The 24,517-nt window shown below is 48.8% G+C and overlaps 1 protein-coding gene across 2 annotated transcripts in view; it reads right to left on the reverse strand.

Moving 5' to 3' along the window:
• ADAM12 (ADAM metallopeptidase domain 12) overlaps nucleotides 1-6,042 on the reverse strand; it is a 383,818-nt gene extending 377,776 nt beyond the window's left edge. For both annotated transcript variants that reach the window (XR_010661569.1, XM_065923533.1), the window contains exon 1: nucleotides 5,549-6,042. Coding sequence is in view for 1 of the 2 variants with exons in the window: in XM_065923533.1 (XP_065779605.1) it covers nucleotides 5,549-5,636 (88 nt within the window). In the remaining variant the exon portion in view is untranslated. The remainder of the gene's footprint in view (nucleotides 1-5,548) is intronic.
• Nucleotides 6,043-24,517: the final 18,475 nt, after the last annotated feature.

The raw sequence follows: 24,517 nt of genomic DNA on the forward strand, positions 1-24,517 counted from the left end.
ATGACAAGTGAGTTGGGATGGGGGGGGCGGGGGAAGCACGTCTGTACACAGAGTGTGGTAATAGATGCCTGCGCCGACTTTTAAATGCCCAGGGCAGACTCAGAGATGTTTATCTGCACTCCCTCCTGAAACCCTATAAAACAAATAATCATCATAAAAATAATTTAATAAAAAACAGAGTTGGAGAGAAAACAGCAACACACAGGAGAAAGGACCAGGGCTTTAGGAGAGGGGAGACCAGTGATCACCTCCACCGCAGAGGGCAGGCAGGTGGGAGTCCTTCTGCCTGGAGAAGAGGGAAGACATCTAGGAGGGGAGATAAGTGCCAAGAATCTTGGAAAGACTTGGGCATGGGAGGCGCCAGACACCTCTGATGGGCAATACCGTCTAGGCCGAAAGACCGTCCAAGGCAACGTCAGAGCGGCAGGTCCCTTGCAAAGGCACCACGTAGGTGACTGCCTCTCCCATTTCATCAGACAGGAGATGTATTTTCTGGAGGCTCTGAAGCAGAGAAGTTCTGTATGCCAGGACCCAGGCACTGCTGAGAGTGAGGAAGTGGTAGCAAAGTGCCAAACTAAAAGCAAAAGGATTTTTAAAAAGGAAAAAAAAAACAAAACAAAGTACACCCATGGGTGAGACATCCGCTTTAACCCCATCCCACTGCTCAGCTCACAGGCCCTGTAGCTGGGCGGGCTTAGCTCCCCAGCTGTTTGCAGTTCAGTCTCTAGGTCGTGTCCGACTCTTTGCAATCCTATGGACGGTAGCCTACCAGGCTCTTCTGTGAACGGGATTTCCCAGGCAGGAACATTAGAGTGGATTGCCGTTTCCTTCTGCAGGGGGTCTTCCCGGCCCAGAAACTGAACCCACCTCTCCTGCTTGGCAGGCTGATTGCTTACCACTGAGCCACCCAGGAGTGGTAGCAAAATTCTTTTTTGGAGAAACTGACCAACCTAAGAAAAAAGACACAGTCAGTGATGTATGGAGGTACCCCCAACAAAATGTAGGCCAACCATTTACTAAACTCATCTTTGAAGCACACAGAAGTTTCAATCAACTTTTTAGTGTCTCATTGCTAAATATAAACAGATCGCCAAAATATAGACATGTGACGCAAGTCAAAGACTCTATCAGGTAGGAGTGTGGAGAACTGAGAGCTAACAGTGAGAATAAAATCAGTGACGCGATGTTTAAAAAGTAAAATTAATATATGCTAAGAATTCATATAAATCTTGCATCCGTTATGAAAGAAAAAAAAGACAGAATCTTATTTTTTTAAAAATAGAAAACTGATAGAACAAGAAACATTCCATGGAAATTAAGTACATAGTAGCAGAAATAAACAACTTGAGTAGCAGGGTTGAAAAGTGAAATTAAACAAACTCTCCCAGAAAGTTGAACAAAGTAAAAGAGATGAAAAACAGAGGAGACAATTAGAGGATGTTTTCAGGAAGCTGGGACATATAGCTAATAGCAGTTTCAGAGAAAAGCATGATAAGAACAGTAAGGAAGAAATAATAGAAGGAAGTATGTTGGAATTTTACAGCACGAATTTTCAGCCAGAAAGTATCAGCATAACTACTGATAAGAATTTAGCTAAAGCACATTATCATGAAGTGTAAAAATACTGGGAATTAAGATGACAAAAGTTTTGAGAAAGAAAACAGGCTACATATAGAGGATTAACAATCACCAAGCTCTCAACTTCCCAATGGGCACAGAGGCAATGAAGAAATGTCTTACAAAACATCGAGGTATATGACTTCTGTCTTGGAATGTTATTCCTAAACTAACAAAGGTGCCACTTTTAACATATATGTGTGCGTCTGCTCAGTTGTGGAGTTGGTCTGACTCCTTGCGACCCCATGGACTGCAGCCCGCCAGGCTCCTCTCTCCATAGGATGTCCCAGGCAAGAACACTGGGGTGGGCTGCCATTTCCTCCTCCAGGGGATCCTCCCGACCCAGGGATCAAACCAGAGTCTCCAGTGGCTCTTGCCTTGGCAGGTGGATTTTTTATCACTCTGCCACCTGGGAAGACACACACACGTGTGTGCGTGTGTGTGTGTGTGTGTGTGTTGTTTAGTCGCTAAGTTGTGTCCAACTCCTTTGGGACCCCATGGACAGGGTAGCCTGCCAGGCTTCCCTGTCCATGGGATTCCCCAGACTAAACATGTGTGTGTGTGTGTGTGTGTGTGTGTAAACACCAAGGTGTACAACTAAAAATATTTTTTCTATCTTCCATGCAGCGAGCATATGTCACAGTCTAGCCAAGAAAAAAATCTGTGACAAAGGCTTCTGGAAATACTCTTATCTTCCCAATAAAATAGATTTAGCGATTCTGTTTTTTGCCACGTCTGCCTTATTACTGCCTAGAATGCAGATACAATGCCAAAATGTACAGCAGCCATCATGAGACCACGAGGCGCTAAGGAAGAAACCAAAGGCCGACATGTAAGCGTGTAAGGCCAAGCAAAAGCAGCGGCTCAGGTCCCTGACGGAAGAGAGATGGAAGGAAATCACAGAACGTGGTGGGGCACCATCATAAGCAATATTCGCGGTGCAAACGTGAACGCTGTTTTTTCAAAGGGTGGCAATATTATGTTGGGAAGTTGGAAAGAAGAGTAGCCCGTGGGGCTGGAGTAGAGATAGCAAGGGAGGGGGGATGGTGAGAAAGCAGATAACAGGAAAACAGGCGATAGGTTATCCAGAGGTTGGGATTTTCTTAAGAACCGTAGAAAGCCACTGGAGAGTTTTAAACAGGAAACCAGCACGATCCAACTCATGATTGAAATAGATGACTTTGGCCGTGGCGCTGGGAAGAGTACGCCGAGCAGGGACAGAAGGAGAAGCCAGCAGATGGGTTAGGAGGTGACTCCACTCGGATGTGAGGCTCCGCAGAAGACATCAAAGGAAGGGAGAAACAGCGGCCAAAGCTGGGGACGGCCTCTTGAAATGGTGGGGCGGGGAAACATGGGTAGATGAAAACACAGTTTGGAGGTTGGTGGCTTACGGAGGGACAGGCACAGACTCAGGATGACCTACGTGTTTGCATGGCATCTGGAAAAGGCAAGGAACACCATTACTGAGTTGGGAAGATAGGGGCAGGGGGTGGAGAGTATCTAGGGTTCTGTTTGGACCTGTTAAGGCTTGCTTGGTGGCTCAGCTGTAAAGAATCCACCTGCAATGCAGGAGACTTGCAGGAGATGTGGGGTCCATCCCTGGGTCGGGAAGATCCCCTGGAGAAGGACATGGCAACCCGCTCCGGTATTCTTGCCTGGAGAATCCCATGGACAGAGGAGCCTGGAGAGCTACAGTCCATGGGGTCTGGAAAGAGTCGGATATGACAGAGCAACTAAACAACAGTAACAAGAAGGACTGAGGTGCCGCTGCAGGGGACCAAGAGGAAACGGTTCTGGGAGACACAGAGAAACCCCCAAATGTGCCCCATCTTCCCCAAGTGGTAATTAGTCCCTCTCTCTTGCCAACACAAAGAGATGCCTCATTACACATTTGGGTTTTTAAACAACCTCCATGCTCTGATTTGGTGCACTGACTAATTTAAGACTTGATAGTGAGAACCCAAGGATAAACAAGCAGTGAATCCTGGGATATCTCAGCACGTCATCACTCTAAATGTTTCAGCTTAACTGGTTTTCTAGTGAAAGTGTTACTCAATCGTGGCCGACTCTTTGCATCCCCATGGACTGTAGCCCACCAGGCTCCTCTGTCCATGGAATCCTCCAGACAAGAAGACTGCACTGGGTTGCCATTCCCTTCTCCAGGGGACCTTCCTGACCCAGGGGTGGAACCTGCGTCTCTTCTGTGTCCTGCATTGGCAGGCGGGTTCTTTACCGCTAGCACCATCTGGGGAGCCCCACGACCATTCTAAAGGTTTTGGTTTAATTGGTTTTCTATTCTGAGTCATAGCTATCCTAGGCAAAAACTCTCTCAATCAAAGCTGCAGCCATAAAATAATAAAAGTTCTTCCTCCATGAAATAATTTTCCATTATTAGCTTGACTTAGTAAACATTTTCCTCTTTAAAAAAAAAAAAGCATTTATTGTCCATGTTCAGTGGACTTCTGTTTATGTGTACAGAGCGTGTGCCAAGGCAAAGACCACCTCAGGCACACTCTGAGATTCTGTTTCAGTTTTTTTTTTAAAGTTCTTTCTCAATAAATATTCAAAAGGACCAATTTGTACAAAAGTCTTTGAAAACACTTTGGATGACTATTATTTTCACTTGCAGGTCAGAGAGTTATTCAACTCAACAGTCAGCAGTATTTTTTCTTGGCTTTCTCATTGCTTCTTCCTTGCTTTGAGCAATCCTTTTATTTAATCATTAATTCCAAATTGGTCTTCACCGGCATGTGGATTTTAATGCGAGCTGGGTTTTAGCCACGTTACAGTAGATGCGGTTGGAGGGGGAGGGTAGAGGGTAGCCGTGGCAATGGCAAAACTAAAGGTACCCTAAGATGGTAACGGTTCTTGATTGAGGCCAGTTGCTGAAAAGTGAATGCCTGTGATACAGAACCATAGAAATTTGGAGCTGGAGATAAGGCAAGCCTTTCATCTCCAGGCCGACAGCGCCTCCGGCGGCAGAAAGACGGCGGTGGCGGGGACGGAACGCGACCCGCAGAAACTTGCGAATTTTTAAAAAGGCACCTGCTGTTTGAGTTCTCATCGTGCAAAAAGATCCACAGGTGCCCGGTTTTAGGGGCAGACAATTGGGGGAAACCTAGATCTTTATAAAACAGCCATAATAGCCACACTTTAGCTTAACTTGGAGTTAAGTTGTGGCTTTACACAAAGTTGATTTAAGCGACTAGTTGGCAGAGAACGTGACGGAGCGGCGGGAGACAGAAAGATTCGGCTCAGGTTTGGCCGCCCCGGACCACGGGGGAGCTATCCGGAGTCCGAAAAAAGAGGGGAAGAAAATTGAAGAAGTGAGCAGAAGGGTCTTTTTTTTTTTTTTTTTTTTTTAAGGTGGAGAGCGCCGTGGGACGCGGCGGGCACACCCGCGGGCACGGGGGTGGCTGACCTGCGCGGTGACGGCGCGTCCCCCGCGCAGTGGATCCGAGGGGGAGGCAGGGGCGGGCGGGAAACCTCAGTGAGAGGTGGCCCGGGGTCAGAGATGGGGGTCGGGGGAGGCTTCATCAGGGACAGGGTGAGAGGACCCGCGCGCATCCTCCGGGGCGACACGTGTAACTGTCAAGGCGGAGAGACACTCTGGCAGATGAGCCCCGGGAGGGGAGGGTGCGCGAGCGGCCCCGAGGCTGTGCCCCCCGGCTCCGCGCAGGCGGCTTCGGGGCCCCGAGCCAGGGGCTCCCTCCTCCCGCCGGGAGCTGGCACCTGGGCGGTGGGCGAGGGGTGAGCGGCGGGGGTCCCGTCCGAGCCGGGTGCCCGAATCCCGGCGCTCCGCAGCTGAGTCCCCGCGCGCCGCCATGCGCCCCTGAGTGTCCCCCCCGCCCCAGTGGGGCGCGCGGAGCCCCGGGAGGACGGGTCCCCAGCGGGCTGGCGGGCGGGCCGCCGCCTGGGCTCGGCCACTTACCTCGGGCCGCGCGCGGCGCCAGCAGAGCCCCGGCCAGGGCGAGCAGGAGGGCGCGGGCGGGGGGCGCGGGCGGCGGGCGCGCGGCCATCGTCGCCGGCCTTCGGTGCAGCGGCAGCTCTCGGGCCGGGCGGCGGGCGCTGCACCATCCCCCGCGGGCGCCGGGCAGGGGCCGGGCGTCGCGACCCGCGGGGACTTCCTGCCGCGGGGAGGCAGCTCCGAACCCCCTCGCGCAGCGCCCCGGCCGCGGAAGAGCTCGTCTAGGCTTTCATTTTTTTTTTAAAGAAAGTTTTCCCTTGGCGTGTGTGTGTGCGCGCGTGTGTGTGTGCGCGCGCGCGCGCTGTGCTGGCACGGGCCAAGCCTTGACCGTTGCAATAAATGAGCAAACTGTCCGAGTTGGCCCCGGGACGAGGAAGATCGTTAGGGCGAGGAGGCAGGCCTGTGAAATGGATCCACGGCCCGCAGTCACCGTTCTCCTGACCACGGAACAAATTATCCTCTCCCCCGCCCGCCGGCGGCGTCCCGCGGGTCCTAGAGACCGCTCGGGGTTCCCCCCCACCCCCCGCCCAGGGTCCCGCCCAGAGCCGGCGCTCGCCCACCCCCGGGGCGGCTCGGGGCTGGGCGCCTCCTGGGCCGCGCGCCCCGGCGGCGGCGGCGGCACAGACGTGGCTCGGTGGCGGCCGGGCGCAGGAGCGCACACACATCCCCGCCCCGGGGTGATGTGGCCGCGGGGCCCCGGGCGCCCGGCTGCCAAGAGCACACGCGGCGGCACGGTCCAGCTTTCCAGTCTGAGGCTGGAAATGATGACTCGGCTTGCTCGCTCCAGGCTCGCCGGGAACCAGCGGAACGCGGGTAGCCGGTCTGAAAGGCTGTCGGCCGCTCCCCCGCCGGGCCGGTCCCCTCAGTTCCCAAACGGGGACATCGCCTGCCTGAGATTGAATTTGGACTTGAAGACACCCGACTTCTGGGCATGCTGCTTTTGAGGCGTTGCTTTAGGTTTTACCATCATAGATTGGCTCTCGTTTCTCTTTCAGGGCATGAACCTCCCCCCCCCCCCCCCAAAAAAAAAGGTGCACAGCAGTGTTTCCCAAACTTTCCTGATGTAAGAAACGACTGGGTCTGTCTGTCAGAAATACTGATTCCTGGGTGCCCGCCAACGCCCTTGAAATGAGGCTTTCCAGCCAGGGGGCCAGGGATCACTGGGTGTTTGGGAAACACCGGTGAGATGAATGAGACTTGCTTCCAGTCTGAGTTCGTGGCGGTCTCCTTCTCTTCTGCCCCCATGACCTCAAAGAGACACAGTATCAGTCTTTATTAAAGCAGGACTTGCCTTCTAGACCGTGGGACCAGCAAGGAGAGCCCTACACAGACTAAAGGAGCTGGGGGAGGGCATCAAGATGGGTGCCCACCCCCGGTGGGACCACCGAGATCCCTAGCCTTGACCACCTATTAGAAGCCTAAGGACTAAGGGGTTAACACCCCACCCAGGTTATTCAGCATCTCCAGCCATGGATGTAGCCTGAAGTGAAGTGTTAGGCCCACAGGCTTGTCCGACTCTTTGCAACCCCATGGACTGTAGCTGGCCAGACTCCTCTGTCCAGGGAATTCTCCAGGCAAAAAGAATACTGGACTGGGTAGCCGTTACCTTCTCCAGGGGATCTTCCCCGCCCAGAGATCAAACCCAGGTCTCCCCCATTTCAGGCAGATTTTTGGTTTTTTACCATCTGAGCCACCAGGGAAGCCCAGATGGAGGCTGAGAAGTTTCTGAAGCCCCAGGTGGTTCCACTATGCAGCCCAGAGGGAGAACCAGGCATAAAAACCTGTCCTGTGACCTCCCACCAAGTTCTGACCAAGCGTCATTCCAAGAGGCATTTAGCCAGCGTTTGACAAAACGCCTGTTCGTCACCACCTCTTTTTACAGGAAAGTGAGTTTTCTCCTATTTCCCTCCCACCCCTAGGTTTCTTCCATGTTCCTAAGAACCAGGTCAACTTCTCTGAACAACGTTCAGGCCTTTTATTTAAAAAAAAAAAAAAAAAGCCAGAAGCACTGGCCCCAGGAACCCCTCCTCAGCACCAAGGCATCTCAACACTCGGTCTGGAAGCCAGGCCTGGGTCCAAGCCCCAGTTTCAGTCCAGCCCTACTGCTCACCCCTCTGTCTGTCCTTTGTACTTTCATTCTCCCCATTAGCATTAGCAATGCTGTGTTGAGGACTTGGGAAACCAAACCAATGAGAAACGCCTCTTGCTTTCCAAGACTTTTCTGCCTAGTCGGACAAACTGATTAATCCCGACTATTGAATGGGGTGAGCTGGTTACTTGGCCTCTTTAATACTCATTAGGTTGTTTGTTAACTACTGCATTATTTATTACATACCTCATATAATCAGAGTATTGTGCTAAAAGTGCTTCCCAGCCATTGTTTCATTTTCAGATCCTGAAGATATGGATGAGGCAATTGCAATGTCTAGAGGTTAAGTCGTTTTCCTGTGGCCAAAAGGCTAAGCAGTAAGAGCCCACACCAGGTCCCTTTGCAGACGCAGATTTAATTCTGATCTGCAAGCTTTGGGTTTAGCATCTGTTAAGTGAAAGTAAAATACAAACCTCCCAGGTGGTAGTGAGCATTCAAGGAGCTGATACAACACCTCCCCAAGCCAGGAGATTCCTGCTATTTTTAAGAATGCACATCCCATGGCGCGATCCTTATTATGGAGGTCTGGGAAGGACAGTTTTAGCAAGTACCCAGGTGGTTCTGATTGCCCTTGTTCCCTAGAACTTCCAGAAACACTGCACAAGGGAGTTTTAAATTGTGTCCTTTGAGGTCAGTGGGGGAGACTCGCTTTCGAATGAGCCCAGCTGCTGGCCTCTTGAATCTTTCTGACTGGTTAAATTGTTTATTCATAATGGATGTAATATGCGCTGTGCATTAGTCTTTATACACTTTCTCTCCGAACAATCCATTTCTTTTTCTCCTTTCATATTCAGCTCTTGACTATTGAAGTCCTTTTTTTTTAAAACCTGGAAGTTGCAAAGCTTTCTCCCAAGAAATGTACCCCCAGGACGTCCTTGGTTTGTTTGTGATTGAAAGAAGCAAAACAGCCAATGCGGGGGTGGTGGGTTGGAAATAGTAAAGGAAATTCTACCCACCAGCCCTGGTTTCTCCAGTTTCTAATTCACCACCTCCGTGAAGCCAGAAGCCTGGGCTAACACTTTATCCATAAAGACTTATGACCCTCAGTAACAGCCAGCTAGGCAGAGGGCGAACCTTAGGTCTAGCAGATGGTTGGCCTTTGGATGAGAAGCCTGCCTCCTCCTCCCGGTTCACAGGAAATGGAAGCCGACGTGGCACTCAATACTGGATTGTTAGGTAATGGTACGGGGTCAGAGGCCAGGGTCTGCTCATTAAAATTTCCGATAGATGACTTGTTGTCCTTTCCTTTCCTTTCCAGAAGAATTGACCTTTGCAGTACCGTTTCCTGTGTGCTATTTTTGCTCTACAGCCTGGGCATTCACAATGAACAGGGCACTTATTTCTCATCCAAGCTCACATTTAACTCAATCTGCTTTGAGTCCGAGCGCATGAAAAATGGAGGCAAACACTCCTAAGGCAGGATTTTACAGGCAGACACTCCTGACTTCTGCTGCAAGGGAACGGTCAGCCTACTTCCCACTCAACCTGCTGACAGAGCTTCAGACACAGGCTCACAAAACAGCTTTCATCTCTCCAAGCACAGTCCCCAAGGCTTGCTGCAAAGGTAAACAAACACAATCACCCCGTGATTAAGACTCTTGGAAATCGTTTTAATTCCATCTCTTGGGGAGATTGAAGCTCATGATCTTCTCAGCCTATAATAACATGAAGTCCACTTTTGTTTTCTTAGAATCTTCACTTCATCTCTAGAAACTCGCTCCCAAGGAGCCTGCTCTGCGTAGATTAACTCCCCAGACTCTGATAGCCCCACTATTGCACAGAATCAGTACGTTAGTAACCCATCCAAACACCAGAGAAAGAATGCTCTTGGGGGAATCAGGGACTCAAAGATGCTCACCCCCAGAAGGGACATGGAAGCTCATTTAGGCTGGCTCCCTTCCCCCGTCTATATTCATCTGTGTCACCCTGTATTGACCTTCCAACTTCTCCGTTCAGGCCTACTGTGGCGCCCACTGTGAGTGCCCGGTGATTGACGGCACCCGGGAGGGACAGAGTGCCGCACGGCCAAATCACCAGCTTTTCCGACAGCCCCCTGGCTGCACTGGCCCACCCACTCCCACCATCGTGAGGACAGGCTGAATGGAGCGACAGTACTCAGAGAACGGCAAACAGGGAATCTCAAAAACCATCGGAGCTTACAACAGCAGAGACCAAACATGTGTAGATCCTCCTTCATTCAAGAAACACAGTAAAGGTTAATTTCCTTCCCTTTCCATGTGGGCTGTGATTAGAGACTCATTCTAATAAATAAACTGGGGCCGAAGTGACTGTATGAGGAGGTATGACAACCCGCCCAGCATTCTTGCCTGGAGAATCCCCGTGGACAGAGGCGCCTGGTGGGCTATAGTCCATGGGTTTGCAAAGAGTCAGACATGACTGAGCAACTAAGTGACGGTATATGAGTTCTGAGACAAGTCCTGAAAGGCATGAGGGACCCGGGTCGATCACTTGGGGGGAAAACCAGCTGCTATGTGGCGAAGACTCTCAGGCAGCCCCACTGGAAAGAACCGAAGTGAGAAACTGAAGTCTCTAGCCATTGGCCACATGGGTGCGCCATCTCAGAAGTGGATCTTCCAGCCCCAGTTGAGTTTTCAAATGACCGCCGCCCAGGACAACATCTGTCTTCCATCTCCGGCGAGACCCTGATGCAAACTCACCCAGCTGAACTGCTGAAGTCCTGACCCGCAGAAACTGCATGCAATGAATTTCTATTGTCCTGAGCCAGAATCTGGGTGGTTATTAGTCATGCAGTTGGGTTTCCTTGGTGGCTCAGACAGTAGACAATCTGCCTGCAATGCAGGAGACCCAGGTTCAATCTCTGGGTTGGGAAGATTCGCCTGGAGAAGGGAGTGGCTCCCCATTCCAGGATTCTTATCTGGGGAATTCCATGGACAGAGAAGCCTGGTGGGCTACAGCCCATGGGGTCCCGAAGAGTCAGACACAACTGAGTGACTAACAGATGACTAATACATATTTAATAAAGCAAACACATTTCTATACAGTTTCTAGCTTCCAAGGAGTCCTGATAATTTCAATATCAGTGGTACTTCCCTTGTTTTTGAGCTCTGAAGAAGAGTTATAGACAAGATGGCCTGAGGTCCCAGTTTGTCCTAGCATAATTTTCTCTGGCACTCCCCCTTTTATCTTACAAGGGTCCTGGTTTCCTATCAAACTGGGGGCAGAAGGGGGAGACAGGCACATAAGCTTGGGTCTGCATCTCGATGCTCTTCCTCCTATGAGCGAGGGTTCAATAGTGTCTGGACTCACAGTGACGGGTGGTACTTAGGTCTATGGCAACGGCAGTGACAGCCGGAGCAAACTCCGCAGCAGCATGGAGTTCCACAGGTTCTCTGGATGTTTTCACCACCAGTCACGCAGTGACCTGAGCTAAACTGCCACTGTCAGAAGAGGTAAGACATTTTGTCACCAGATGCCAGAGAACTCGCCGGCATTTGCTGTTGACTGTCTTGTGAACACGTCAATGAGAAGATGTGCTTAAAGGTCATGGATGAAGAGACCTGTGAGAGAAGAGCAAAGATGCTCCCACCATGGAGGCTGGCCACTCACTTATGTGAAAAGATGCCTGGGTTCCCAGAAGCCAAAAGAGCTGGGATGCTTGGGGATGGGGCGGGAGGCGGGGGGTGGACTTTGGAGACAAGCCAGGGTCTCCACACCTCCATGCCCCCAGCAGGTTTCTCCCCTGCAGCCTTATGATGCAATAACCCCATGGGAGCCCATTCCGAGACGCACATACGTGTATGATCTCTCCTGTGGCAAATTAGGTCATTTGCTTCTCATCCTGTGCTCTTGAAATTGGGAAATAAATGGACAGTGGCCCATCTTCATGTATATGAATGCAGTTCCCATTTTGTCTTTACTGTTTCAGGCAAATCAAGCCCAATTTCTTTAACTTGCCTCTTGGGCCCTATTCTTCCTCTCTTTAATCCTGGGTTTTTTTTTTTGCTCTCTTTTGGATCCTCTCCAGTTTCTTGATTCCTCTGAAACTGTGGAGGCCAAATGTGGCCACGGAGCTCTGAGAAGGGTCTGCCTGGGCCTAAGGGAAATGGAGGAAGTGTCTGTTGGATCTGGTTTATTGGGTGGGGAGGGCGCAGCATGTCTTTCTGCAGTTGAGACTTTTAACTTCTCTTCGGAGGCCTAGACTCGGTTCCCTTTGGAGGTGAAGGAGCAATTCTGGGGGGCTCTGGGGAGGCCAGTTATTAATTGGAGTAGAGTTACTTTACAGTGTTGAAACTAACACAACGCTGTAAAGAAATGATACTTCCCATGCTTCTTTGATGGACACTTTCAGGCAGGCCTCTTGTCTTCCATGAACTCCCTGACGAACTTGGGCAGAAAAGCCACCCCCAGTTTCTAGAGCCTGGGCTCTGTTGTTCTTCCTCCTGCACTAAGCTCCAGGCTAGGATCTGATGCCATTTGCATTTTGTAGCAGTTACCAGGCATTTGACATTTTCCACCACCACCACATCCTTAATCAGTAGCTCCCCCGTCACATCCATCAATGGAGAAAGCTCATCACTGCCTCCCAGGTGTAAACAGTGGCAGCATTCCTGTTCCTCCAGTTTTCGTCAGTAATATTCATGAGCAGCTTTTCAGCTTTCTTTGTCCTAGTGTGTTAACCCCTCAGTCGTGTCTGACTCTTTATGACCCCCATGGACTGTAGCCCACCAGGCTCCTCCATCCATGGGATTCTCCAGGCAAGAATACTGGAGTGGGTTGCAATGCCCTCCTCCAGAGGATCTTCCCAACCCAGGAATTGAACCCAGGTCTCCTGCAAGCAGATTCTTTACCATCTGAGTCACCAGGGAAGCCCTTTTTTGTCCTAGGCTGAAAAATGAAGTGAAGTAAACACCCTCTTCCAACAACACAAGAGAAGACTCTACACATGGACATCACCAGATGGTCAACACTGAAATCAGATTGATTATATTCTTTGCAGCCAAAGATGGAGAAGGTCTATAGAGTCAGCAAAAACAAGACTGGGAGCTGACTATGGCTCAGATCATGAAATCCTTATTGCCAAATTCAGACTTAAACTGAAGAAAGTAGGGAAAACCATTAGACCATTCAGGTATGACCTAAATCAAATCCCTTATGACTATACAGTGGAAGTGAGAAATAGATTTAAGGGACTAGATCTGATAGACAAAGAGCCTAATGAACTATAGACAGAGGTTCGTGACATTGTACAGGAGACAGGGATCAAGACCATCCCCATGGAAAAGAAATGCAAAAAGGCAAAATGGTTGTCTGAGGAGGCCTTACAAATAGCTGTGAAAAGAAGAGAAGTGAAAAGCAAAGGAGAAAAGGAAAGATATTCCCATTTGAATGTAGAGTTCCAAAGAATAGCCAGGAGAGATGAGAAAGCCTTCCTCAGCGATCCGTGCAAAGAAATAGAGGAAAACAACAGAATGGGAAAGACTAGAGAGCTCGTCAAGAAAATTAGAGATATCAAGGGAACATTTCAGGCAAAGACGGGTTCGATAAAGGACAGAAATGGTATGGACCTAACAGAAGCAGAAGATATTAAGAAGAGGTGACAAGAAAACACAGAAGAACTGTACAAAAAGGATCTTCATGACCTAGATAGTCACAATGGTGTGATCACTCACCTAGAGCCAGACATACTGGAATGTGAAGTAAAGTGGGCCTTAGAAAGCATAACTACGAACAAAGCTAGTGGATGTGATGGAATTCCAGTTGAGTTATTTCAAATCCTGAAAGATGATGCTATTAAAGTACTGCCTATTTCTGCTTTATTGACTACGCCAAAGCCTTGGACTGTGTGGATCACAATAAACTGTGGAAAATTCTGAAAGAGATGGGAATACTAGACCACCTGACCTGCCTCTTAAGAAACCTGTATGCAGGTCAGGAAGCAACAGTTAGAACTGGACATGGAACAACAGACTGGTTCCAAACAGGAAAAGGAGTACGCCAAGGCTGTATATTGTCACCCTGCTTATTTAACTTATGTGCAGAGTACATCATGAGAAACGCTGGGCTGGAGGAAGCACAAGCTGGAATCAAGATTGCTGGGAGAAATATCAATAACCTCAGATATGCAGATGACACCACCCTTATGGCAGAGAGTGAAGAGGACCTAAAAAGCTTCTTGATGAAAGTGAAAGAGGAGAGTGAAAAAGTTGGCTTAAAGCTTAACATTCAGAAAACTAATATCATGGCATCTGGTTCCATCACCTCATGGGAAATAGATGGGGAGACAGTGGAAACAGTGTCAGACTTTATTTTTTTGGGCTCCAAAATCACTGCAGATGGTGACTGCAGCCATGAAATTAAAAGATGCTTACTCCTTGGAAGGAAAGTTATGACCAACCTAGATAGCATATTAAAAAGCAGAGACATTACTTTGCCAACAAAGGTCCGTCTGGTCAAGGCTATGGTTTTTCCAGTGGTCATGTATGGATGTGAGAGTTGGACTATAAAGAAAGCTGAGCACCAAAGAATTGATGCTTTTGAACTATGGTGTTGGAGAAGACTCTTGAGAGTCCCTTGGACTGCAAGGAGATCCAACCAGTCCATCCTGAAGGAGATCAGTCCTGGGTGTTCATTGGAAGGACTGATGCTGAAGCTGAAACTCCAGTACTTTGGCCACCTCATGCAAACAGCTGACTCATTGGGAAAGACCCTGATGCTGGGAGGGATTGGGGGCAGGAGGAGAAGGGGACGACAGAGGATGAGATGGCTGGATAGCGTCACTGACTCAATGGGCATGAGTTTGAGTAAACTCCGGGAGTTTGTGATGGACAGGGAGGCCTGGCGTGCTGCGATTCATGGGGTCACAAAGAGTCGAACACGACTGAGCGACTGAACTGAACTGAACTGAAACATCCCCAGTCCTCTTCTGTCTCCTGTGCTGAGATTATAGAGACAGATAACACACTCCATTCTCATGACACGCTCATCCTGTGATGCGGAGAAGACTCCAAAAATCATAGCAGACAGCATCTGCTGTGTCTCCTCTGCCCCAGGCCTCCAGGGTCTCATCAGCCCTCAGCAAATCCTGCTCATTGCTCTTATTTTGAAGGAAGGAACAGAGGCTCTGAAAGCTGACTTGTCCACCAATGGAAACCTTGAAAGTGCTCCTGGGATTGGACACTGGGTCCTTCTGACTCCTAGGCCCCTCCGTCTCCTTCCTTCCCTGCTGGTTCCAGGTCCAAACTCAAGCCACATCTGACCCCATCCTTTCTCTCTCCCTCAACTCCGCCCTTCCAATTAGTTAGCAAGTCCTGTCAGTTCAACCTCAGAAAAGTCTCCTAGGTCTGACCCCTCCCCTGCCCCCAGGGCCCCTGCTCTAGGGAATTATGGTATCTGTGCTCAGTGAGAGTCACAGGGTCCTGGAGCTGGTCTCCTGTCACCCTGTTTTTCAATGAAAATATCACATGATATCAGTTATATGCAGAATCTTTAAAAAAAAATGATACAGATGAACTTATTTACAAAACAGAAACAGACTCCTATACAGAAAGCAAACTTATGACTCCCAAAGGGGAAAGGTGGGTGGGGAGGGATGAGTTAGGAGTTTGGGACTGACAGATACACACTGCTATATTTAAAATAGATAGCCAGCAAGGACCTCTTGTATAGCCCAGGAGACTCTGCTCAGGATTCTATAATAATCTAAATGGGAAAAGAATTTGGAAAATAGATCTGTGTACGTGTATAACCGAATCACTTGGCTATACACCTGAAACTAACCTAACACTGCTAATCAACTGCACTTCAGTGTAAAATAAAAAAGAAAATAAAATTAATACCTGGCAAGCTTCACCGAGTGCTCATTGCCTTCAGTAATATATTGGGTCTCCTTCACAGCCAGTGTTCCCAGTCTCATCTCTCTCCCACCCTGGATACCCCGTCCCATCCTTCAGCTATATGGGACCACTCAACGTCTGGCAAGTGTTTGACCCAGTGTGGTTTTCTGTACACTTCTCTCAATGTCAAAATGCCCTTCTCCCGCTCTCCACCCACGGATTCAATGTTCAAGGTCCAGCGAGGTTCCGTTTCTCTTGTGTTGTCTTCTCTATGTATCAGTCAATTGCTTAGTCATGTTCGACTCTTTGTGACCCCATGGATTATAGCCCACCAGACTCCTCTGTCCATTGAATTCTCCAGGCAAGCATACTGGGGTTGGGAGCCATTCCCTTCTCCAGGAGATCTTCCCGACCCAGGCATCGAGCCCAGGTCTCCTGCACTGTAGACAGACTTCCTACCATCTGAACCAACAGGGGTCCTCATGAACTCCAGGCTGGAAGGGTACCTTCCTCATTCTTCTGGCACATTTCTGGGGACCCACAGCATTACCTGAGCTTGCCTGCCTTACCAGACAGGGAACCAGTTGGAGGATGGCCTCCTTCACTGGCTCATCATCGTACCTGACATGAAAGCTTCAGCTTCCTAGGTGGTGCAATGATAAAGAATCCACCTACCAATGCAGGAAATTCAAGAAGCATACCTAGGTCTGAAAGATCCCCTGGAGGAGGGCATGGCAACCCGCTCCAGTATTCTTGCCTGGAGAATCCCGATGGACAAAGGAGCCTGGGGGGCTACAGTCCATGGGGTCGCAAAGAGTCAGACTCTACTGAGTGAGCACACACAAGTGCCCAAGCCCAGCCTGGAGAAGAGAAGGGACAGCGGTTCCTGGTTGAGTGGACAAATGAACCAGGGTGTGACCGTGTTCCCATTTGGGTCTTTATGACTTTTCTTCCCTATGCAGCCTTCTACCACAAGCTCAAGAACAATGATTCCCCATGAGTGTATTTATTGCTGAGGTCCAAGAAGATAAGTAGGTAATATTTCATTTCTTTCCCAAACCGTTCTCCCAATAACCTCTATAATTATTCCAGTTAAGGCCCATTACCATTGCAAATCAAGTTAGAGCTGATTTCCACAGAGCTAGCAATCTGCACCAGGACATGTTTTATTTTCTAAAATCTTCAATTTTTAACTAAGTCTGTTACTTCTGGTACTATTTTCAATTTAATAGAAACAAAATAAAAGTCTCTTAAAACTCCAAACAGCCTCAAACTGTGTTTTGTTCCGGTAATCAGACAATGGATAAGGATTGTGGTTACTCGGAGATATTGCCAGCGATGGAAAAAACAAATAAGAGCATGAGTCAGAATAATTTAAAACCAGAAGTGTGTGTCGGTAATAACTCAGAAAGTCACATGGAAGAGCCTTGGTCACAAAATCAAATTTGATGGTTTTTTAAAAATCATAATCTCATATATTAGAGAGCCCCTTGTACCTGGGAGAGTGCCAAGAAATCTGACAAAACCCAGTCTTGGGAAAGCAAACTCCCTCCCCATCCGGAAAATGCTGTCTCTCTTGGGGCAGGATGTAGACAGTCTCGCGTGCCATATGGAAAAATGAGCCACCGCGGTAAGGAAGCAACGTATCATTAAAGAGAGACCGTTGGAGTAAGGTGAAAGCCACTCCTGGAGTCTAATCCTTTTAGGCCCCTTTCCAGCAGCGCAGAGGGAACTGCAGCCTCACTCCGGGTGGGTGATGTGGGATCAGAGTCTGTGTCCAACTGCATTGCATCGGAATACCAGAAGCATTACCCAGAAGTGTGGTTTTGCAGTTCAAAGCCAGCCACTTCCCGACCTATCCAGAGAGGGGGAAGAAGTCCCTGCTTATTCATCCTCAGGCAGCGTTGTCCCTGACCCCGTGGTGTGCTTCCTAATGACCATCGGGCTTAAATCTGCCACCTCGGTCCTGATGACCGGCACCCATGATCTCCAGCCTAGATAGAGGGGGCCTTCCTGGGAAAGAAAATGCTCGTGGTCAGCCAGGGTACAATAGAATATCTTATCCCTCCCCACCAAAAACAGAAATGGTCCTTTAGGCGTTGTCAGAGCAGGCTCCAGAGGTCTGAGCCTGCAGTCTCTCCGAAGCTGAACCCTTCTGCTTAGATTTATGGCAATTGACCTGTTTTACAGCTCTTTTACTGACCTACTTTTGAGTTCTATTTTGGAAAGTGACACAGAACTCTCTCGGATCCCTGCAAAGGAAGAAATGGAAGAAATATACACATAGGCGCACACATATCCACACCCCAGAAATCAAGGCTGTGTTAATCTTCCACAAAAAAAGCATTCTTTTCTTTCCTCACCAATAAAACTTGTCAGAAAGCACTTGAAGAGTGTCAATAGTCCTTTCAGAAATAAAAAATGTGTAAGTTAATATATTAGATGCTTATTTTCTGGTAAAATACTTGCAGAGTAACCCCATGCCTGCTGATGGAAAGCTTTACTTTAAGGCATCAGTAACTGACCTGTTAATCCAGCAGACTGGAATATAACTGCCCACCCCTGCCCCCCAGTCGCCCCTGCTTGGGGCCACTTAATCAGAGGTGGCAGGTCTGAGTTGTAACCCATGGTAAGCTGGTGGGATAAAAATTACCTATCTTTTTATCGGAGAGAATTACATTCTGGATAGCAGATGACCACACATACATTTCCTAAGTGGTAGTTACAGGTCTACCCAACAACGATGCTGTAAGAATGGCAATTATCATTTATGAGCATTTATTATGGTCTAAATACCTCACATATATTACTTACAAACTCTCATATTACCCAGTGAGGGGTATTTTAGCTTCCCATTTTACAGATGAAAAACTGAGGCTCAGTAGTATGAAATATTCCAGACCTCACAACTCCTCAGCAGAAAACCCAAGCAAGCCCCAAAGCTCAGTTCCGCCTAATTCTAGAGTCTGCACGTTCTGCACCTAAACCAGATTGCCTCTTAGCAAAGAAGCGTCCACCAAGATTTAAGTCCTGTGATCATCCCACTGCCAGTAAACCACACTGTTTTTGACCCTTACCACCTATAAAACGGGAATGCTGTTTAACTTTGATTTGTAGGTCAATTAAAAATGGAAAGATATTAAATGCTATGTGGTATTCTGGGTCTGATTCTGGAACAGAAAAAGGACATTAGTGGGAAAATTAATGAAATTTGGATAAAGTTTGGAGTTGAGTTAATGGTAATGTACCAACATTGGTTTTGTGGCTTTAACAAACACACCACATTATTTTGGACATTGACAAGAGGAGAATCTGCTGATGGGTGTGGGAGAACTCTCTGTACGATCTTCCCAACTTTTCCATAAATCTAAAATAATCCAAAATTTCAAAGTTTATTTTTTTAGAAGAGGACATCTGAACAAATAAAAGGGAAAAAACCCTGAAAATCAGTTTTTCTTCTTTTGTAGTTGTTTATGTGCAGATACCATATGAGACCCCCTGGTGGCTCAGATGGTAAAACGTCTGCCTACAATGCCAGAGAGCCAGGTTCAATCCCTGGGTTGGAAAGAGCTCCTGGAGAAGGAAATGGCAACCCACTCCCATATTCTTGCCTGGAAAATCCCATGGATGGAGGAACCTGGTCGGCTATAGTCCATGGGGTCTCAAAGATTCGGACACGACTGAGCAACTTCACTTTCACCATATGAGACTCCAATACTTGGGCTACCTGATGCGAAGAACTGACTCATTGGAAAAGACCCTGATATTGGGAAAGATCGAAGGCGGGAGAAGGGGATGACAGAGGATGATATGGATCAACAACATCACTGACTCGATGGACATGAGTTTGAGGAAGCTCTGGGAGTTGGTGATGGACAGGGAAGCCTGGTGTGCTGCAGTCCAGGGGGTCGCAGAGAGTCAGGCATGAATGAGCGACTTACCTGAACTGAACTGAACCATATTAGACAATTTCAGATGTTATTAGCTAAAGTGTTAGGAAGTGGAGTGCAGGAAGGCATTTATTTGGTCCAGGGTCATTGTGCTGTGGGTGAGGTCAGCCCCAAAATGTGCTTTCTACCCCGTGTGCACTCTTCCTAGAACTGTAGCCTTTACAATAAAAAATGAAAGTTTTCCCAGCACATTGTTCATGACTCCTACAATCTTGGGGATCCTTTATGTGTTCTTCGACATTAACTGATTGCATTCTGTTTTGTGCATTTGCTACTGGATTTTTTTGCTTTAAAATTTTTACTGAGCTATATATGCAGTAAAGTGTGAATTTTTAGTGTACGGCTTCATGAGTTTCATTTATGTATGCAAACTTTGTATTTCTGGCACTTCTCCCCCGGGGGAACTGCTATGCTGATTTCTACCACCACAGATAAAAATAGGATCCTAGTGGGTGGTCTTTTGCATCTGGCTTTTTTCACTCATCATTATGTCTGTGAGAGTCACACATGGTGTATGTGGTAGGAGTTTGTTCCTTTTTATGGCTGCATACTATTCCATTGTATGAATAGACCTCAATCTATTTGTCCAACCCGTTTAGTGGAAACCTGTGTTGTTTCCAGTTTTAACTATTGTCAATAAACCAGCAATGAACATTCTCATAAATGTAATCTGGTAGGTATACGCACACATTGATTGTGGGTGTAAGCACAGGAGATGGTTGTATGGATGGCAACACCAACTCAATGGACATGAGTTTGAGCAAACTCTGGGAGATGGTGAAGGACAGGGAAGCCTGTTGTCTTGCAGTCCATGGGGTCGCAAAGAGTCGGACGTGACTAAGCAACTGAACAACAAGCAAAGGAGCGGAATTGCTGGGTCATAAAAATATGACCACACGTTTACCTTTAGTAGGTAATTGCCAAGGCGTTTCCTACAACGTTGTGCCAGCTGTCACTCCCACATATAAAAGCCCCAGTTGCTTCAGATTCACAGCAACACAGTTGTCACTGTTTGTACCTTTCTGATACCACCCTGTTTTGGAAACCACTTCTGAGCTGACCTGTGTTCTCCGGCAGAATTAGCACCAAGGACAGGGCAGTGTCTTACTCTTCCGGGTGTTCCAGGATTTAGCACAGAGGCCTGGGATACAGTCATTGCTCAGTGTTTGAGCCCGTGAGGAAGTGAATGAATGAATGGCTGACTCCATTGCTCAGTCAGCCTCCTTAAGCGCCTGGAGCCTGCTTACCTGGTAGCACTCGGTACACATTTGCTGTGCTGCTCTGCTGCGCTCAGTCCTGTCCGACTCTTCCCGACCCCCCTGGACTGCAGCCCACCAGGCTCCTTTGTCCACGGGATTTTCCAGGCAAGAGTACTGGAGTGGGTAGCCTTTCCCTTCTCCAACACATTTTATATAAATAACTAAACTCTTTGGAACTTGTGAATCTATTTCCAGAGCTGTAACACACAGGGAGAATTTGGCCTGAAAGTCTCAGAGCTCTCAGGAATTGGGGAATATTTTCTGTCTCCAAGGCCATATTTGCTTAGGCCCGGGGTCCCAAAGAAGCAGAACTCGGGTCCCAGGAGGAAGCTACCTGGGTTGGCACAGAACTTAGATAGTGTGGATCTGTTTTGAAAAGCCCACCTCTCCCCCACTCTGCCCCGTCAACCGCCCACCATACTGCCATGATCACACAAAACAGCTCCACACACTCTTATCAATACTTGCCAAGACCAGCAATCTTCTCTGTGTGGAGTTTGGATCAGATACAAATACAAGGCCTGCCCTGGTCCACCTCTGAGTTCAGGAGTTCCCAGCAGTGACCTCGTGGTCCTCACGCACACACCAAGAGGAGCATGATCACGGAGACGCGCTCGTAGCCTCCTGTAATAGACACGTCCACATCAAGCCTGCCATTTGTGTCACGGGGAGTTGAGAACTCACTGCTGCGTTCAAATCACCTGGGTGCCTGTGTAGATAATTGTAACCACCAGCAATTAAACTCAAAAGCCCATCTTTGAGGCAAATATTTGGCTGTCACTGAACTTCAGCAAAGCGATTACACCAGTGGGCTGACATCTGTGGCTTTGGTTGTGAGCATTTCTAGATGTAGAGAGACCTGCAGAATGAAAACACTCTCGAAGAGAATCGGTGCTGAGACCAGCAGAGCTAGGAGGGAGAGAGACTGATGAAATGGAGGAGGATGTAATTCCAGTCTCCCCGGCGTTTCTTTAAGTCATCCAGCCTGGAGGGGAGACAGGGGCTGCAATCATTCCTGCATTTTGCTGCATCCGTCTGGGCCTTTAGCGTATTTCCTACACTGGCTCTTGTGACCACACAAGGGCACAAAGCTCAGCCCTCCCCTTCCTGGGGGCCCCTAGGACGGTCACGTGTGCTGTTATCAGACACCCGTGGCCTCCACCCCCTCCCCCCGCCCCTCCCCAGCGCTGCCTCCAGCCCCATCTCCCTGAAGCTGTAAATCACCAGAAGGCCCAGGGGGCTGGTGTGGTGACACGTGACGCCAATCCGGCTGCCCTACTTCCAGATGTCTCTTGGGAGTTTTAGAGACCTGAGCACTTGCCAGTTCAGGCTGAAAACAACCTACTGTTGTGGAGTGTCCCCACACTTACCTTCCCTGCACTCCCAAGGAAAGAAATCCCGTGTGCACGGCCCTCATTCACCTGGATGCTGAAGATAGTTGATTTCTGCCGGGTTTTGTGTTGCAGGAGGAGAGGATGAGCAGGAGAAAGGCCAGCAAAAGTGACGACTCACCCTGAAACCCATCGGTATGATTTGGAGCCCTGCCTTGGCCCCACCCCCACCGCCATGGACTTCCCAGGTGACTCAGCGGTAAAGAATCCACCTGCAATGCAGAAACGTGGGTTCCATCCCTGGGGCGGGAAGGTCCCCTGGAGGAGGACATGGCAACCCACTCCAGTATTCTTGCCTGCAGAATCCCAAGGACAGAGGAGCCTGGAGGGTCATGGTCCACAGGGTCACAGAGTCTGACATGACGAAGGTCACGTAGCATGCATGCAATCATGTTTTAGTTCGGAGACACTTTCATACATTTAGCTAAACAGACGGGCTTGCTCTGCAGCACTGGGAAAGCATCTCTGAAAGCCCATCCTCTCTCCTGGGTCTGATCGTTCTTTCCTTCCGAAGATCCTTTTTGAAAACTGACTTACGACTTCTCTCTGAGAAAGAGCCTCCACCCCACTGCTCCAGAAAGGAACTGAGCCAGCCAGATTTTCCTAGAGCGCCACCCTAACACCCAAAAATCACATACCAATGACAATGGCACCCAGACAGTCAAGACCTTGAAGGTTTTTTGAAAGGTGGAGATCCTTCGAGTCTTGTGACGACATCCTGCCACAGAAGTGAAATTTGCGGACAGAAATAAGCACATTTAACTACTACCGACTCACACACTGGCAGAAAGACAAGACCACCGTCACCAGGTGTGATGTGCCAGCCTCAGGTTCTAAAGCCGTGAGCCACAGGATATTTTCTGGTCTGCATTTTCTTACAGAAACATGATTCTAAGCAACTGCTTCAATGGGCAGACGGTTGGGTGATTCATTTTCCTCCTTTGAGCCACTGGAAGATAGTTGGGGCTCTCTGCCAGGGCTCCCTCCCAGGCCAGCTTTGCTCAGCTTCGCCAGGAGCTTCAGCCCCAGAGGCCACTTGCTTCACTCTTTCCCTAGGAGAGGATGGGGACAACTGGGTCTCTTCTCACCAGAGTTCGAAGACTTTCTCTCCTGGAATAACGAACCGATTCCTGCTCTGGTCTCCAGTCCAGGGTGGATGAGTCATGCTGAACATCCCTTTCTTCCCTGGCCCGGTTCTCGCATCTTCCCAGGCAGGGGAGACAGCAGACAGCTGCCCCGAGGCCCTCACTCTCTCTGGGGCGGGTCACACTGTTTGCAAAGTCTGGGAGTGTTGAAGGCTTCCTCCCCACCTCTCCCCTCCACTCTCTTGCCTCCTGATCCAGCCTTAATTCCACCTGGGCACGCTGTCTGCTGCCCTTTCAAACATCAAAGGGCAGCTGCTCTGGCTGATAGAATGGTCGTCTTTGTTACTCCTGAATGCCTGAACCTTTAAAATGTCACTCCCTTGCCGATCTCATTTGGTATAGATGCAACTGATTTTAAAGTTTAAACTTGCACTTGGAAGTTGATTCCTGGGGACTGCATCTTTTTTTTTTTTTTTTTTTTTTTTTTGCCTTTCAGCTGGCTCACCCCTTGGATTTGACATCCTGACATAGATGTATAGGGTTTGCTTGCAAATCCTCGAGACTCCTGCAGTTTCTAAATCTTTCTGATCTGAACTTAAGGAGGCATTCCTTAAGGACATTTAACTGCTGCGATCTTGTGTTTGGCATGGAGAATATCACTATGTTTAATGATTTTCTTTTCAAGCAACAATTATGGTTGTGGTCGTTTTAGAAATGATTTTTTTGGTAAGATTGGACGAATCATGTTAGAGGATGACCGATTCCTTTATGTCCTGGCCTGGCATCCACCAGCACTGCAGCAGCAAGTCTTCTGTTCTGGTTGGGAGGGGGGTGGGGGGCATTGGCTGTCTGTGGTCTGCTCAGGACTCAGAGCCTGTACCCCATGTTTATCTGGGACCCCAGCAAGAAGGTTGGGAAAGCATAGCGTCCCGGTCTCAATGTCACGGCTGCGTCAGGCTACATTCACACACAGCCAGACCTCCACTGAGCAAACCAAAGGCTGTGCTCAGGACTCTGGGAGACAGCGGCCCCTCCCGAGGGCAAATCAGGTCATTAAAACAGCCTTGACAAGAAGGGTGGGGGCAACCAAGGAGGCTGCATAGCCTGAAGTGAAGTGAAAATGAAACCCTGACCACGCACAGGAGTTTAAAAGAAACCTTGTCCCCAGGTCAGCAACCACTGTTTCTGAAAATCGATCTTTTTGGAGGTGGACCTCTCCTCCCAGGGTGCGGATGGCTCTGGCCAGGGCCAGCTTGCCTCTTCACCGGGATTACTGGGTCATGAG

The sequence above is a fragment of the Muntiacus reevesi genome, chromosome 2 (genome assembly GCF_963930625.1).
Source record: "Muntiacus reevesi chromosome 2, mMunRee1.1, whole genome shotgun sequence".
Classification (NCBI taxonomy): Eukaryota; Metazoa; Chordata; class Mammalia; order Artiodactyla; family Cervidae; genus Muntiacus; species Muntiacus reevesi.